Consider the following 19,434-nt stretch of genomic DNA (forward strand, 5'->3'; position numbering starts at 1 on the left):
ATGTGACTACCTGATTTCAGATTTATATCAATTATCATTAGTAAGTAGCATAATATATCAACTCGCCACTATAGATTAAAATTACCCCACATTTTATACTTCTTTTTCTATCATTTCAAAAATTAATACAACAATTTTTATGATAAAACAATTTATACATCCTGAAACATTCTTAATTGAAAGTCCACAAGCAGCTTCAAGTTCTTCATCTGATGGTATTAATCCCCAAAATCAAATTCAAAATCAACCAGTAGTTAATTTTAACTCAAATGAAATTAATAATTTAAATTTTAGAAAATCATCACCAAATTCTTTAAGAGTTTCTAGTTTTACTTATTCAAGAGCTATTTCACAAGATCATGGTACTGGTAGTAATAAATTTCCAACTGTTAATGCTGGAAATAATGGAAATGGTAGTAATAATAATTTAACTAGTAGCAAAAGGTCTAATTTTTTAAAAGTTTGTTCATGGCCATTTACTCGATCTGATACTATATTAGAAAAAAATGATGAATCTGTTATCAATGAACTGGATTATCATCAACCAAATAATAGTGAGTCAAACGAGCAAAATTTGAAAGCTCCACAATTTGTATCTCATCAAAATCATCAAAAACCATTGGCAGGCAATCCGACTTTAGTTAATAAAAATGATCAATCTCATTATAATGAGAAATTTAGTAAAGTTTTATTTACAAGAAGAAAGCATCAACAACATTTACAACAACAAGCTCAACAACATACTTTTAATGAAAATATTAGAAGATGTATAATTGTATCAAATTTAGATCAATCAATGGGTGTAAATTCAGTAATTCAACAAGTTTGTGGAGGTCCTTTAGAAAAAGTTATTAAATTACCAAATAATCAATTAGAATTATATTTTATTTTCCCTCAACAAGCTAAACAATTTTATCAATATGGTAAATCTACTGGACTTTTGATTGTAAATGGTATTAAATTAAAAGTTGAATGGTCTGATCAAGAATTTTATAGTAATAATGGGTATATAAATCAAAATATGAATGAAGATATTGAAAATTATAATGGTGTTCCAAATAATAATTCAAATGTTATGATCGCTGGTATTAATAAATCATCTATAACTCAACCATTTTCAAATATTGTATCACCACCAATGAATTATACATTACCTAAATTTTTATATAATGAAATTATATCAAATGGATGTAGAAGATGTTTAATTATTTCTAAGATTATAGTTGGTAAAAAAATAAGACAAGGTGATAAAATGTTTTATCCAGAACCTGAAATTCATTATTCAAAAAATTTACAAATTCAAGATATAAAAAATGATTTTCAACCATTTGGAGAAATAATGGATATTGGTTCAGTTATTTCAAGAAAATTAAGTTTTAGTGTATTTTATTTTGATATTAGATCTGCTATTTTAGCTAAAACTGAATTTGAAAAAAATGGAAGTGAATTAAGTGATAAATATAAAGATTGGAGTATATGGTATGGAAAAGATATCACCGATCGTGCTTGTTTTGTTTTATGAATCGGTCTTAGTTCACGAATTTCGTATGACGAGTAAAGAATGATGAAAGATGGATCTCTAGATATAAGTAATATAAACTTTAAGTATAAATTGGTTGCAAATTAATCTTCCGCTTGTGTTTCAAGACCTCTCTCTGAGAATTTTTAATTTTCTATTTCAGATGTCCGATGCTAAATTAAGATTGCTGGTTTTGTGATTATGAGGTAGAACTTGATCTCTTGGCTTTTATCTTCTCGTTCGTTTGCAATGGTTTCTTTTGAAGTTTCACGAATTAAATTCAAGTATATTTTGAATTTCTAAAAACGAATAATAATTTTCTTTCTTGAGAACACAATTCATAACTAGAAACAAAACTAACCAAAAAGTTTCTCATACAATACGCATTTAAAATCTCAAATCCTATACGATTGTACAATCCAATTGGAACCTCAAAATAATGTAAGAAAAATGTTTTTGAAAAGTGTTGGAAAGTGGCATGCTCTGCCGTTCCCAAGATGCAAATAATGCCATCCAGAGAAGTAAAAAAATTTTATCTCTTACAAAGGTTTGAATCAATGAGTTAAATATTTTATGTGAGCAATTCTAAATGTACTTAGTATTACACTTTTGTTTATAATGGAAATGCTGGTTGATGTAAATTTAATAATTGTCCAAATTCAAAATTTGAACCAATCTCAATTGATGTTTACCCTCATGGAAACCCAAAATTCTATGTCAAACGAGAAGCGTCCTTTCGGATGGTTGTGAAAGAATCTGTTTTTACTACTCACCTGTGCATGGAGTCATAATTTTGGCTTTTAGTTAATTTCGATTCCCAAATATTGGAAAATAAAGTGACCTTCACCGACACATACACCATATATATTCTTTTTATAAAAAAGACACCTGGAGTTCTTGAGGTATTATTTACCATACACTTTTAACGCATATGCTTCAAATTTCAACGTGTTGAGCAGGTACAGTGGAAGAAAGAGGTTCAAAAAGTATGATTGACGCCCCTTTGATAAGAGAATATTTCAATCAACACTGAGTTGTTAAAAAACACGCTCATACAAACGACACTAATATTCAAAAAATGAAGCATATTGGCTCAAGTTAGCTCTACCTTGAATTAAACTCAAAATGTATAAACTAATTTTTAGAGAAGGGCAAAGGGCACCTTCTCCGAATAACCTGACTAGATTGGCCAAATATTAAAAGAATTGATTCCTCTCATAACCGAGTAAAGTAGAGCACCTTGCTAACATTATTACGGGCGAAGTAAATGAGAGGATATTACACGTACAGCTGAATTTTGTAATCATACTCCAAAAAGCATTAAAGAATAGTTGCAGGTTGTTTCAGTTTTCTTTTTATAATTGTAATTTTGTCTCGATATAAATGTAAGTTTATTACACAAAAAGGTTTGTTTCAGCTGTTAGAATAGAGTAATTTGGATCAAGTTATATACCCCCTGGCAGTATTAGCCCTCAAAATCTCTTGTTTGTTTTGCCATGATGTAACAATCAAGTGTAAATTTTCACAGTCTTTGGTAAGTTAAATTAGAAGCAACTCGTTTTGAAATACAATAACCTTATCTTGAATATCTCGTGATAATTTTATTGTACATCAACGAGAGAACAATGCAATTTGTCATATCAAAGACTGAGCAAGAAATGGTGGTACCCATACAAATTACCTTTGAAACTATTGGATTATCAACCACGTAAAATTTGAATTGGCTTTGAAAAGAATTCAAAATTTTTAAATGAACAATTTTTTTCAAAAACCCACCTCCGCAAACCATGAACTCTCAATCACCCTCTTTTTTGAGAGCACATAAATTAGTAAAACATTTCTTAGTTTATAGGAATTAAAGGAAGTGGTGGTAAATGCTGTTTTTCTCTAAATTGACCAGCAAATTCGATCGTGTGCATATGGAGCCGAGGTGATGGACTATATTATGATGGATAATAACTTGATTTGATATTAGGCAATGCAAATAACATTTGATGAGTACCATTTGAACTATGAAACTAATAATTCCTGGTCTCAAATATAGTTCCATTCCTTTTGCACAAGATGTACTTATAAAAGTTTCATCAACCAGCCATCAAAAGCTTCTTTGGATTGTTGATGTTAACATATCTCTAAATTATGATGTACGGTTAACCGGTTAACCACTTATTAAGTCATTATATTTGACTCAAGAATACACCATTACTCGGTTATATAATCTTAGCTGATTCACTAATCGGAATCTCACACGGTATAATATATCATTTTGACTAACTAAAACTCCATATATTGAATATTTACTATTTAGTTAATTCTTCAACTTTTATTCTTAATTTTTTTACATCCAGTTGTAAACTAAAAATCATAAAAAATAGTGATATAAATAAAAATAATGAACAAATTGATGAATAACCTAAAATATTTAATTTATAATTTGCATTTACTCTTGTTGAATGATAAGGTGGTAAAATTTCTTCTTCTTCTCTTATTGAAGACATTGGAATATTTTCAACTTCTGGAAATTTTATCATAGTTGATATGAAATTACCCATACTCTTGAAGAAGAAAGTTTATTTTTGCTTTAATTATATGAACATTGGTGTTGAATTTTATCGAAGGAAATTTTGTAGGAACAATAGGTTGTGATTTTAAGCCATTCCATATAAATTTTACATTATTAGCTTAAAATCTCGCACGCAACTATCTAGACAAATTTATTACCAAATTTTTAAGAGCCAATATCATACAAGATTTTAAAGTTACAATTGCTTGTTTACTAATTACTTGAGATCAAATTGAACACCAAAGTAAGTATGAATCATTTTTCAAACACCAGAATGATTCATAGTACCTTTGGTGTTTATTATGTTAATAAGTATCTACCAAAAACGTAACCATAGTTCTAATCTATATTTTTAATATGAATGATTTTGTTGCTGTAATATGTAACAAAAATACGTGAAGTGACTAAAGGAACGGTTAAGAATAATTATGGTCAAAGGGTCCAGATACACTTCATCGTATAGGGTTTGGGCATTTCACCTACTCCATTGAAAACAATTCAAAAAGTGTAAATTTTGTACCAATTGATCATTATTTCCACCACATTATAATTCAATGCATGGTTTCTGAATTCATATGGGATATATGTGGTTAATTAAAAACTTTTCGATAAAAGAAGTAACAGATATTGGAAGATATCTTTGAAAGTAGATTACAAAATAATTCAAGATTTCATATCAAATTGGACACTATGGTTTATCTACTGTGTCTGAAAACAAAAATTTAAGAATCTACTCAATAGTAGAATCTCAATTGGTAATTGATTGATTGGTGTATTTCTTATGTAACAAAACCAACGGTTCGACTATTTAGATTATACCAAAGTTGATGATAAATTCTGGACCTAACATCATTAATCAAATTTCAATTCTTTTATTCTTTTCTATCCTATTATTTCAATGAGGTTTTCAATTATATTCCCAGAATCACTATCTTCTTTAAATGACTTTAAAAGAAAAGCACTTTTTAAAAATCCAAAGGAAGCTAATTCCATGCAAAATCAACTTTGAGTTTTTTGAGTTTCATTTGATTTTAACTTAACAGCAGAACAACAACAATCATCATCATCAAAATTCATCTTTGAATCAAATTCTAAAAATTCTTTTTTTAATTTTTCTCCTGTTAATCTAGTTGTTTTATATAATAAAATTGTCTCTTTTTTTTGTCGATTTTTTAAAATTTTAATTTCTTCCGTCAATTCTTTAATTTCTTCTGTCATTTCTTCATCTGAAATTTGAAATTCATCAATTTCTATTAAATTAATATTCATATTATTATTATATGGATTTGGTTTGTTTTTTATTGTTGTTTGATCTAATATTATATTTGGATTAATTGGATATAGACCTGATTTTTGCCATGAATTTTTGATATTAATTGATTTAAAAAATTGTTTCCTTAATTTTTCATAACTTTCAATAAATGCAATTATGTTTGAATTAGATTTGATTTGATTTAATTCAATAATTAATTCCATTTTAAAATTTTTAAATTTTATATGATCTAATGGTTGAAACATATGATTAGTAGTAGGTGGGAAATATAATGGTATAATATTCGAGTCATAACATTTTAAAATAAATTGTGGAGTTATATAATTTTCAAGTTGTTCCAGCATTATTAATCCTATAGATTCATCATTATTTGAACCTGCTTTAACTTCTGGTATAAACACATTTTCTAACCATTCAAGTCCTATCGAATTTGATGAACTTTCATTTTCATTCACTTGATATTCCCAATTGGGTATTTTGTTAGTTTTCAAGATCTGTTTAGTGATTTTACTTTCTTCATTAGTTTCATCATTAAATATAACCATAGGTTTTATAACATCACCTGTTTGATTAATACATTCTAAAACTGAAATAAACTCTGTATATCCGTTTTCTTCGCATATTTCATTTTTGGCATCAATTGATTTAAAAATAAATTCATCATTATCAATATCCACTTGGAAATTAGTTTCATTCAAATTATAAATATTTTTTGGTAATAAATTAAAATCTTTAATCTTCTCATTATATTTTATAAACCAATATAAAAAACATTCATATTCACCATCTTCAAATTCACTTTTTGGTATACCTTTCAATTTCTCGGCTTTTAATTCAGAATGTCTTTTTCTAAATCCATCAAACCAAGCTCTACTAAATCTTATATTAATATCGTCACTATCATTAAAATATTTATTCATATCTTCGACTAATACATTAGCTATACCTTTAAAATCATTTATAGTAACAGCATGTCCAAAATCAGCTTTATCTTTAGAATATCTAAGAATCATTATTTCATGAAGTAATTTAAGTTCTTCTCTTATAAATTGAGCTTCTATATAATCTTCACCTCTATCTATATATTTTTGGAGAGTAGATGGTGGAATATTAAAATCTGCTGAAGTTTTCCTTATTGAAGTTTCTTCGCCATTTTCTTTCAATCTTTTGTATTGGATAAAAGCTTTTCTTATATCACCTGTTGAATATTCTTTCCGTTTTGTCTGTGGCATGGTTAATTGAGTCTTTGATTCGATATATTATGATATAAAGAACGAGGTTTGTTTACATTTTCAAAATATTTTTTTAGAACCAAAATAAAAAAGCTGTCACAAAAAAGGTGCAACGCGTCGTTCATTTTATTGCGCACCGCGTGTTTGATTTCATTGCGCAGTATTGAGTAAATTGTGGGGAATTGAAATATCCAGATTGAAAAGGCACAAAGAAAATTTTGCAAATCAACTATTGCACCTTCAATAAGGATAAATCAAAAGGTGGAATAGATATAACGATAAGAACATGAGCATTAACACTATTTTCGCGATTTTCATAATATTACCACATTATAGGCAATGTTTCAAGTTTTTTTCCAGCAACAAAAAATTGTTCTAGATTACATAAAAATTTTCTGATTACATGTCCGTAAATCAATTAAAATGACACCTTTTGAAACATTTCATTAATTATACCAAAGTTGATGAAAATTCTGGACCTAAAAAACCATCATTAATCAATTCTATTTATCCAGACTCTAATTCCTTATTCTTTTCTATTCTATCATTTCAATGAGTTTTTTAATTACTTCCCAATTCCTCAGAATTCTTTTAAACAAGCTCAATAAAGCACCCTTTTAAAAATCCAAAGAGAAACACTTCCTGCAAAAACTCAACCTATAATTCTTTTAACTTCCTTTAAACTTAACTTACAAGCAGAGCAACAACAATCAGTATGATTCAATATCATTTTTGAAACTTCTAAAAATTCATTTTTTAATGAATTTCTTGCTAATCTAATTATTTTATATGAAAAAATAGATTGTTTTTTTATTTTATTTTTACTATTTTTAATTATTTCAAGATTTTCTTCTATTTCTTTTGTAATTTCTTCATCTGGAATTTGATATTCATCAATTTCCATAAAATCAATATTTATATTATAATTATATGGATTTGGTTTTTTTTTGATTCCTGTTTGATCTAATATTATATTTGGATTTATTGGATATAAACCTGATTTTTGCCATGAAGCTTTAATATTTCCTGGTTTAAAAAATTGTTTTCTTAATTTTTCATAACTTTCAATAAATGCAAGTTGATTTGAACAAGATTTAATTTGATTTAATTCAATAATTAATTCCATTCTAAAATTCTCAAATTTTATATGATCTAATGGTTGAAACATATGATTATTGGTAGGTGGGAAATATAATGGTATAATATTAAAATCATAACATTTTAAAATAAAATTTGGTGATATATAATTTTTATTTTGTTCCAGGATTATTAATCCTTTAAATTCATCATTATTTAAACCCGCTTTTACTTCTGGTATGAACACAGTTTCTAACCATTTAAGTCCTATGGAATTTGATGATGTTTCATTCTCATTCACTAAATATTCCCAATTGGGTATCTTGTTACTTTCCAAGACCAACTTAGTGCCTTTAGTTTGATCATTAAACACAATCATAGGTTTTATAACTTTACCTGTTTGATTAATACATTCTAAAATTGAATTAAACTCTGTATCTCCATTTTCTTCTTTTATCTTATTTTTGGCATCAATTGATTTAAAAATAAATTCATCGTTATTAATATCCGCTTGAAAATTAATTTCATTAAAATCATAAATATTTTCTGGTAATAAACTATAATCTTTAATTTTTTCATTATATTTTACAAACCAATATAAAAAAGTTTCATATTCACCATTTTTAAATTCACTTTTTGGTATACCTTTCATCTCTTCTTTATTTAACTCAGGATGTCTTTTTCTGAAATTATCAAACCAAGTTCTACCAAATTTTAAATTATTATCATAACCACCTTCAATATATTCATTCATTTCTTCAACTAATGCATTTGCTATTGCTTTGAAATCATTTATAGTAACAGTATGTCCAAAATCAGCTTTATCTTGACAATATCTAACTATCATTGTCTCATAAAGTAATACAAGTCCTTGTTTTATAACATGACCATCAATATAATCTTCACCTCTATCTATATATTTTTTAAGAGTAGATGGTGGAATATTATATTCTGCTGAAGTCTTTCTTATTGAAGGTTCTTCACCATTTTCTTTTAATCTTTTGTATTGGGAAACAGCTTTTCTTAAATCATTTGTCGAATATTGTTTCCGTTTTGTCTGTGGCATGGTTCAGTTTTTGATTTGATATTATGGAATGAAGAGGGAAGTTTGTTTGTTTACATTTTCAAAATATTTTTTTTTAACTGAATAAAAGCTGTCACAAAAAAGGTGCAACGCGTATTTTATTTTATTGCGCACCGCGTGTTTGATTTCATTGCGCAGTATTGGGAATTGTGGGGAATTGCAACTTCCTGATTCAGGAACAAGGCTTCAAAGTAATTTTGAAAAACCTGTTGTTTAACACCTTCCATAAGGATTATTCAATGTTTGAAACGTAGTAACATTCTATTGCAAATATATTAATACATCAAATGTTGTAAATTATTTCAATTTTTAAAAAGTTGTTTTAAATTACGCAATTTGAAACTAAATATTTTATGATCACATGTCCGACAATCAAATAAAATGACACGACTAGAAACAGACATATATTATATCCTGAAAATATTTTTATGTTGATTTGTAAATGTATCAACCCTTTACCTTATCTTTTACTATCAAATTTCATAAATTTGTAGAATTTTTTGAAGGGATAGATTGGTTAAAAGAAAAATTATTATAATTGTATGCAAGGAGTAGAAGATTTACAAAGTTTTAACTTTAAATTGAACAATAATGTAAATTATTTATAATTTTCCAACTAAACACACCCCTCCTTTGAAATAGCAAGATACTACACAGATTGAACTATATATGTGTTACATGAAACGTACTTAACAAATGTAATTAAAAATCAAAAGAGATAATATATGTTTCAACCTGGAATGATGAAAATATTTTATTAAAATTTTACTGTTTTAAGAAGGAATTTCTTTATTTGGACTAAACAATATAATTTAACATACATAAATAGGAATACATATAAATACAAACATATAGCCTTATATAATAACTACATACCCTAGTTCAAAACTATGCATAACTTTGGTCTTACTTACTTACATTATTGTTCGAAGAAATAACAAACCATAAAGTTTTGAAATTTTGTCCATATCCGTCAATAACCAATAATTTTGAAATCAATCTTTATTTATTTACATATTAAGCATAGTTTCGGCCCTTGAAAAAAAATTTTACTATCAGATTATGTATAATGACTTAATTAAGGTACAGTAGTTTGAGTTAATGATAATACACCACACGTTTAATTTGTCCCTTCATCTACCAATATCCTGTTACTACCAATCAATATTGAAGTATAACTAGAGTTGGATTAATAAAGCCTTGTGTCGTTTATTAAAATAAAATATTCAGTGAAAATAATAAGGCTTTTATACATTAATTATTACTGATTTGGTAAAATGTGTCTTACATTACGTATGTCATAAAGTCGTAAGTCGTAATAGGCTAGACTTTATACCCGTATTAACTTATATGTCGTACTAATTAAGAAGTTAGACATACGTTAAACAATATAAATATGACTAAAGAAGTATGTAAATTGTATATTTAGATAATTAAGACTTTTCAATAATAATATCTGTAGTATATACTATTATATTACAGAAAATGGTGGTCCCTTAGCATCTTCATGAGCTTAGTCCGGAATAAGTTCATGGATTGCGAACCAACAATCTACATTTGAGTCATAGTAAAAGCGCTCCAACTATAGACGCTGACTTTATGGTTCCTCAATATCAATTAAGTCAACATCCACCTAATAAAGGCAGTCAATTCTTTTAATAATATATAAACCATTCACATACACCATTTTCGATTTTTCATACGACATTTTGTTAGTATTATCAATTATTATAAAAAAAAAAATCAAATCTTTTCAATACACTCCTCATTTTACAACCAAATTTAGGACAAGCATTATTATTTACACTTATCCAATTATACAATTATTATTTACAAGGAGAATTAAGATTATGATTACTATATTTAAGGTTTATAAATACACTAATATAAAAGACCAGGCGACGGAAAACGACTGATATTTTACACTACGGGCCAATTTATAAATAAAGTTAGTAGTAGATATTACACTTTGAATATCTGGAAACTTAAAATTTAGCCAGTTCAAAGCAAAAATTTTTCAAACTTAAAAGTCTCAATCAAAAAGGAGGACTATTTAACTATATTTCTCCGCAATTACACCAAATTACTCAATTCCTATTGGGAAATCCAAAAACTTAAAATGGATTTTACATACAAATAAGGACCAGGGTACAATATAATTTTAAAATTTACACCAAATTACTCAATTCCTATTAAGAAATCTACAAATTTAAAATAGATTCTACATAAAAATAAGGACCAGGGTACTATATTATTATAACTTTAAAAATAATTAAAAAGGTTGGGATTTCCTTCAATCTTTAAAATTTTTATATGTTTACATATTACTTAGATACTTCTTCTTAGTGGTATCTTCATAAAATCATAAACAAATTTCAGCAATTAATATGTCAACTCAATCAAATGAATCGTCAACTCAATCAAATGAAACAGCAACTCAGTCAACACATGTAAAAATTCAAGAGCCAATGGCTACTGAAAATTCAGACAACACGAGTGATCAAGAACTACAACCTGAAACAATTGGTACACCAGAATCTGGAACTACACTTGGACATCATTCACCACATTATACTGATGATAAATCAACTGAAGAAGCAGTCGCTATAGGAATCTTCAAATCAGTTGTTGCAACATTAAAATCTTCAATAGTAAAAGATGTTTTACAAGCATTACAAAATCCAGATACTATCAAGAATCAACCGCAAAAATCACCAACAATTAAAATGGGTCATGATTCAAATTCTACAATTAATACCAAAAATGATCAAACAAATATAATTGACAGCAATACATCAACAATTTCAACGAATAATCATGATGTAACTTCCACCAACTTAACTAATAACAATACTTCAACTACTTCAACTAATTATGTAATTGATATAAACCAAACTTTTAAACAAATGAAGAATCAGCAGGATGATAAAAAATGGGCAGCATTATTAGCTTCTACAATTGATGCAATTGACTTTAGACATTTGGAAAATTATCCACCATTAAATGATGCATTATATGAAAAAAGAATATGCAAATATTATCAATATTTACAAACCAAGGAAAATAAATCACCAGATGAGCAAGATTTGATTAAGAGACAGGCAAATTATCCTTCAGACAAAGTTAACGATTTATACCAGTTTTATCGATTTTTACAAATACTATTAATTTTCAAATACCAACAATCGGTCCCTGATTTCAAGTTGAATAATCAAATTAGAACAGCTGCTACTGGAGTTAAAGATAAAGATTTAGACGAAATTGTTCATTTAAGCATTAAAAATAATATTTTGAATTATCAAAGTGTGATTGAATACAAGTCATTGATCGAATATGTTAGAACAGCAATTAAAGAACCAGCTTCTGAAAACTTATTAGAACAAGTCCAATATAAACTTAAAGATCCATCATATAAATCACTTACAAATATCAAATATCAAATTATTCATTATATAAGATCAGATCATGCACGTAGAATTACTAAACTAGAATGGATTCATATGTTATCGTCCATCTTCAAAACATTTCCCACATATATTAAAAAAGCAATTGATATATTAGATAATCAGGTCAAAACAGATTTCTATTTAATACTTAATCATGAGTCAAAAGTTGATGAATTAAACGAGTTAATTGACATTGATTTTGAAACACAATGGCTATACATGGATAAAGCCTTAACAAAAATATTGACTATAGAGAAAGAAGACTAAGCTCTACAATCTCAATACAGCTATATAAAAGATGCAAAAATTTAGGAGGGGGTTTTTCTTCCAGGAGGGGGGAGAACTGTCATAAAGTCGTAAGTCGTAATAGGCTAGACTTTATACCCGTATTAACTTATATGTCGTACTAATTAAGAAGTTAGACATACGTTAAACAATATAAATATGACTAAAGAAGTATGTAAATTGTATATTTAGATAATTAAGACTTTTCAATAATAATATCTGTAGTATATACTATTATATTACAACGTACGTTTTTTTTTTTCCTCCAATTTGATAAAGAAGCGCAAATTTTTTCAATTGTATTGTTCAATATAAATTTAATTGTAAGTACATGTATATCATAATTTCTAAATTTAGATTTAATATAACTATAGACCACATGTAAACAAGTAAACAGTACATACTTGGAATACATTTGTTGAAAGCTAAAGAAGAACAAATTCAAGAGAAACCCACCAAAAAGGAGATGGTAAATCAGCTCTAGATCTAAGTGCAAAATTGGTTGGGCTGTTCCTTTCAATTTTTACACCGAAATAAAACTTAAGATTTACAACTTTGTAGATGATAAAAATTAGAATTTTGAAAAGGGATAGGGCGTTATTCATTATTATATTGCAAAGTAAGAAACTGTTGGAATGAATGATTGGTTTGATTCAATTTTTGTTATAATATTATTAATATAATCTCTTTCCTTTTGTACTAGTACGACAACCTTAATTTATCTTTAATTGGATCTTAAGCCTAATTATATTATAATAATTCAAATATTTTGATAGATTAATTGATTTAAATAATATTCAAATTGTCTCACTTTTTATTGTATTATCTTGTTATAATATTGTTATTTTAATTGTCAATTTAAACTATGATCTAATTTTTTCGAATATTATAATTCAATTTCATAAGTGAGATTGAATCATGGACTGTTGAATCAAACAAGTATGATACGAGTAGAAGGCGTTTATATATTTATAATGGTGATCGATTTCTTTTTCTTTTGTAGATTAGAATGATAAGACTTTATACATAATCTTCGTCATACTAATTTATCGGTATGAATTGGAAAAAGAATAATTAACTCAGGCTATTAGATCTTCGGTAAGGTAATTAATTAAAATTTTTACGAAAAAATTGAATTAAGTAGTGTGATTTTATTATTTAGTGTGGTACGGATGCGGATAAATGTTGGCTATCAATTAGTAGTACGATCTCTCTACTGGTAAGTACTTGTTGATAATCAAAGTTACAACACATGTACGACCAATGAATACTTCGAATCTAACTTAATATGCGTTTACAACGTTTTATTAAATGCTATGGTTATATAAAAGTAATATGTGGTCAATTAATTGGTTACGTACTCAAACTTTATCTAAAGTATGGATAACCAAAACTGATCATACATTCAATCATAAGTAGAAAAATTTCGTAAATTAAATAAATTTTTAATGTAAAAGAAACTTCTTTCATGGAAACTACTACCTTTTTATATATTTATAGTATATGTTGATTTCCATTATATCCGTATAAAAAATACTTTCACTGACTGATGCTGTATTAAATCGTATTAATATTCCGTAGTAGTGCTACCATATACCTGTATAAAATATAGAGTTAAAATAATAATACACAAAGACGTTAGATATAGTTTTTTACATACAGTACTTACATACATACATAATTAACTTTTTGTGGTTGTAAATCTTTTTATTTTATTTTTTTTATTATTTTTTTTTTACAACCAAAAAAGAAAGAAAATAAGAATTTCATCTTACTTAAGTACAGTACTACTACTACTACTACTACTAAGTTAATATATATAATATAAACTATCATCAAATAATTTTACAACCAAAATATTTTTACAACCAATAGTGTTACCATCTTTTTAGCAGTAGATTAATAACTACTTCAACTAAGTTTTACGTCATACTTCACACAACTAAATCTAAAACCAACTAATATTCATTCATTCATTATAACATTCCTCATAACTATAAATTATTTATTTCTCGTTTATTAAATTTTTAGTTATTAGTTTAGACTTAACAATAAACAATACAATTTAAAATAGTCATTCATTTAAATATCATCATCAAAACTAAACTATTTAGGGATTAATAAAATCTTTTACCGGATATATATCCAACTTTACCATTACATTTACAATCACGTTCTTTTTCATTCATTCAGACTTCATCATCAACATTATTCATTCATTTCATTTTATTCAGACTGTTTTTATTTTTTATTTAATTCATCTTATACTACTATAGCATTTTTATTTCATCATCATATAGTATCACCAACTTATAATCCAATTTTAAAACACGTCTTAAAAAAAATTTTTATTAATCACTTTAATCAACCTTATTTTACAAGAATCAAGTTGATTTTAAACAACCAATAATATAACATATACACTCATTTAATAGCATTTTTTTTCAAATTATAATACACTATTTCATTCATTCATTTATTTATAACTCATTAAATTCATGCAAAACTATCAAATATGTCAGTACCAAAATATTTAAATCTACCTAATAATTCATTAAATTTAAATACAACTACTAATATTCCAAATTTGGAGAATAACTCATCTACTCAACCACCTCAATCTCATTCATACGCACAATCATCTACATCTTCACCTTTTAATCCAAGAACTCATCGACATAAAAGATCACAAGCAATATCTGGAGATTTTGATGGTTTAGGTTTATTTAATATTCCACCACCTTCAATAAATAATAATAATGATTCTTCAATAAAATCACAACATATATATAGTAAATCTATATCAAATCCAAATACAACTTCTTCAACTTCATTATTTGGAACTACATCTAATTCTTCACAAATTTCATCTTCAGCTCCAAAAGAGAGATCAGTATCATTTGCAAATGATTCAAGACCTTCAAAATTAAATTTAATCAACAGTAATGAAGAAGATTATGAATTAGATAGACATTTTAATTTTAATAATAAAGAAGATTTTACAAATCCAATTATAAATTTAAAAACTTTTGAATTTCCATCACCATTTCAAGAAGATAAAGGATTTAATAATACTAAAGAACAACAGGTAATAGATGATCAAAATATTTATACAACAAATTTTAAAAAAAATTTAAGTTCACCAATTCAATTAAATAAAAAAATTTCACAAAATTCTTTAAATAGTTCATTACATAATTCAAAATTACAACAGCAAACAAATGATTTTGAAAATATTCCTGATCCAATTATAGATCTAAATTATATAATAACAGCAAATTTACATATTGGAAATTCAATAAATGATGATACATTAATTTTTAATCAAGATGAATTTTTAGGATCTCCTGCAATAGTTGAAGAAGATGATGATTTAGAAAATCAAACTTTTTCAAATGAAGAAGATTTAGAAGAAGAAATTGAGGAGGAAGTAGTTTTAAATAACTCAAATGAGAATATAATATCTCCGCAGAAACTCCAGAATGATAATAATAATTTTTATTTATCTGCAAATTCTTCAACTTCAAGTTTTAATAATAATAATTTAACCACCACATCATCAAATAATAATCAAAATTTAAATTTAAATTTAACTCCAAATCAACAAAGATCAGGAGCAAAAGCAAATAGATATCAAATTTTTTATGATCAATCAAATAGAATATCAAATATATTAAAAGGTTCATCATCAGTTGAAAGTATAGATAGATCAAATACTCCACCACCATCAAATCCTCCAACTCCAAATTTCGTTCCTTCATTACATTTACAACAACCAAACTTCAAAAAGAATAAATATATTTTAAATCATTCTTCTTCATTACCTTCTTTAAAACAAAAAAGATCATTTTCATCAATTAGATATAATGAATTAAAAAAATTTAATTCTCCAAATAATTGTTATCAAAATTATTTAAATCAAAGTCATTACTTGAATCATAATTATAATCAAAATCATAATCATAATCATATTCATAACAACCAAAATCAAAATCAAATAATTGCAAATAATAATAATATAACTAATGAATATATAGAAATAAATTCAAATTTAAATCCCCAAATACAATTTCAAAGTTCAACTCCATCAACATTAACAACTCAATCAACAATAGATACAACAGATACTTTAAATAATCCTAATCATCACCACAACCAAAATAAAGCTCAATCTTCTACTTCTCCTATAAGTATAAATTCAGAAATTTCTATAATAAATAATTCAAATGATTTAAAATTTGAACAAGAGAAGTTAGTTACTCCAACTATTATATTAAATAATGAAAATAATTTGGAAGATATACCATGTAATACAAAAATTGAAATAATTGAACCAATTAATATTGAAAAAAATAATGATTTTTTAAGCAATGAATTAAATGAAAAAGATAATAAGAATAATCTGTTTAATAGTGATTCTACATTATCTAATAATAATAATAATCAAGTTTTATCATCTTCTAGTTTACCTAAATCAATTGATGATTCTTTGAAATTTTCAAAACATGAAAATCTAAAAGATCAACAAGTATTGGATTCACAAACACAATCAAAGGAGGTCGAATCTCAAATTCAGCAACAACCACAACAGCAACAACCATCTTCAAAATCCATAAAATTCTCACAACCATCATCACCATCTCAAGATCAAACTTCACAACAACAAAGACGATTACCAAATTCAATTGAAACTAAAATTTTAAAACAAACAACAATACCAAAATTAAAAAATAAAACTGTTAATTTAAGTTCACCAATGAATAAATATGAATATAAAAAATATCCAAAAAGAAATGAAAAAGAAGAAGAGAGAGTGAAAAGAACAATTATGAGTAAAGGAAGAAAAGATGGTAAAGAAAGTGGAAGTGATTTATTATCAATTTCATCTACATCAACATCTTCATTATCAATAAATTCAATTGAAAAGAATAAGAAGAATGGTTCATCAAAAACAGTAACTAAAGATTCTTCATCTACTTTGTCGTCATCATCATCAACTATAAATTCAAAAATAAAAGGTCATTTTAGATCAAAATCCAATATTGAAAATATATCAACTTCATCATCTACGTTATCATCATCAACACCGTTATCATCATCAACTAAAATTAAAAATAGTAATAGAAATTCTAAATTTTTTGACTGGATCAGAAAAAAATAGAATTTTGGTTTATTACGAATTATTTAGTTCAATAAATATTTTATCATTTTGTATCTGTATCTTTTTTTTTGGCATCTTAGATTGTAGATATGTTCACTTTTCTTTCATGATCTTGATAAGTAAATTTACCTTATTGTGTTTTGAAGAGGTATCGATACATTTCTTAATTTTACTCTTCTTGTCAAATCCACATAAGATTAATGGAAATCTTTGTTATGAAATATTTTTGTAAATTTTACATTTTTTAAAATTTAAAATCAAAAATGAAAGAAGTTATAGTCTATCTACTTAAAAACATTTGAAAATTTGAATCTAATTATTGTTCAATATTGTTCAAAATTTGGGTTTAAACGATATGGAACAATAATTAAGTCCAAAACTTCATTGAAATGAATTAGATGTATATTAAACCACTAATAGTTTCAATATGTATATTTTGTTCTTTTTATAACTTTTTAATGTCAAATACTTTTTTAAGGATCCAACATTTATAAACAAAAATGTCAAAATTATTAACATCAATATAGCCAAAGCTTTTTATGCATTCTTAAATAAAATAGTTTTAAAGTTATTCCATCAACTTTTGTTTAATTTTAAATGAGTACTGAACAGCCTTTCTATCATGGAGGTGAAAGTTTTTTGAGCTTTTAATCACGATGATATTCCCTCATCTTTAATTTAGCTTTTTTCATCAAACCATTAAAACAGTCATTTTTCTATTTGTATAAATAATGAAATTGATGGCGCTTTTTTTGTCTGGTAATCAACTTGAAAACAATTAGATAAATGATAAAAATACTAAAGATTAAATGGTCGAAAAAGAAATCAAAAAGAAATGATAAATTAGGACAGAATGAGCAAGCACAATAAATTAGGACAGAATGAGCAAGCACAAGTTTTCATCTATCCTTATTGACCATATCTTTTCAATCTCTTTCAACAATTTAATTTCCCAAATATATTTAAATTGTGATGGTTATTGGAATTTCTTTTTCGATTGAACTAATAGTAACCTGCTCCTATACTCCTCGATAGTTTCATTGAATTCTTTCACCAAGATGGTGTTCTTTCTGGGTTAAATTATGGAGACTCAATCCTTGACCTTTCATGATTTATTTAAAAACAATTCATTAAATTCGAGACAAAAATCCTTTCTGTCCAGCTTTAAAATCACATTGTTACTGGTTTTACAATTTCTCAATTGGTTATCAAAAATTGCATCATTCAAAAACCCAGCTCAACTCACAACTTAAAACGTATACGAGTTTACTGTCATTTTAGGTTGCAAATCAGTTGTATCCATTTTGAAATTGTAAGTTGAGCTGAAGTAAATTTTTGATATATTAATGAATTGTAAAAATTGAATTTGTTGTTTCTTTGCTCTTTCCAAAAATCTTCAAATTTTCAAATTGCAGGGAATTTTCTTGATATTAAAGTTAAATTAATTGAACGAATTAGGTGGATAAAATCACAAGATGTTTTGTGGATCTATTTGACTAAATCATAATCAAATTCATTTCCTTGATCAGTATGTAAAGTATCATATATATACGAACTCTACAGACTGGACAGGGCAATGAAATTGATAAATGATTTCCCGTCAAACAAACACAATGACTTCCTCCAACATATCTTTTCATTAACATTTTACCATAATTAAAGTGTCACCATCCATTTAAAAGTTGATGAGATTTTAAAATTCATCAAAATCATTTAGAACAACTTGCTTCTTAATGGCTCCGACTAATGGGTTAGTCGAAGCCATTATGAAGCAAGTTGTTATAATAATAAGTC

The 19,434-nt window shown here is 26.2% G+C and overlaps 5 protein-coding genes across 5 annotated transcripts; 3 read left to right on the forward strand and 2 right to left on the reverse strand. All coding sequences in view use genetic code 12, as the record gives it.

The window, feature by feature from the left end:
- Positions 1-139: 139 nt before the first annotated feature.
- KGF55_001577 (uncharacterized protein) lies at positions 140-1,522 on the forward strand (the record flags this gene model as incomplete). The annotated part of the gene is made up of 1 exon (XM_051756167.1): positions 140-1,522. The coding sequence occupies one exon, from the start codon at positions 140-142 to the stop codon at positions 1,520-1,522; it is 1,383 nt and encodes a 460-aa protein (XP_051615887.1).
- Positions 1,523-5,081: 3,559 nt separating this feature from the next.
- Positions 5,082-6,587, reverse strand: KGF55_001578 (uncharacterized protein; the record flags this gene model as incomplete). Its single annotated transcript, XM_051756168.1, has 1 exon — positions 5,082-6,587. One exon carries the CDS (start codon positions 6,585-6,587, stop codon positions 5,082-5,084), a length of 1,506 nt encoding a protein of 501 aa, XP_051615888.1.
- A 652-nt stretch (positions 6,588-7,239) lies between these two features.
- Positions 7,240-8,730, reverse strand: KGF55_001579 (uncharacterized protein; the record flags this gene model as incomplete). The annotated part of the gene is made up of 1 exon (XM_051756169.1): positions 7,240-8,730. The coding sequence occupies one exon, from the start codon at positions 8,728-8,730 to the stop codon at positions 7,240-7,242; it is 1,491 nt and encodes a 496-aa protein (XP_051615889.1).
- Positions 8,731-11,135: 2,405 nt separating this feature from the next.
- Positions 11,136-12,461, forward strand: KGF55_001580 (uncharacterized protein; the record flags this gene model as incomplete). The annotated part of the gene is made up of 1 exon (XM_051756170.1): positions 11,136-12,461. One exon carries the CDS (start codon positions 11,136-11,138, stop codon positions 12,459-12,461), a length of 1,326 nt encoding a protein of 441 aa, XP_051615890.1.
- Positions 12,462-14,994: 2,533 nt separating this feature from the next.
- KGF55_001581 (uncharacterized protein) lies at positions 14,995-17,640 on the forward strand (the record flags this gene model as incomplete). The annotated part of the gene is made up of 1 exon (XM_051756171.1): positions 14,995-17,640. One exon carries the CDS (start codon positions 14,995-14,997, stop codon positions 17,638-17,640), a length of 2,646 nt encoding a protein of 881 aa, XP_051615891.1.
- Positions 17,641-19,434: the final 1,794 nt, after the last annotated feature.

Source organism: Candida pseudojiufengensis (genome assembly GCF_024610245.1).
Source record: "Candida pseudojiufengensis strain CBS 10847 chromosome Unknown scaffold9, whole genome shotgun sequence".
NCBI classification, from domain to species: Eukaryota; Fungi; Ascomycota; class Pichiomycetes; order Serinales; family Debaryomycetaceae; genus Lodderomyces; species Lodderomyces pseudojiufengensis.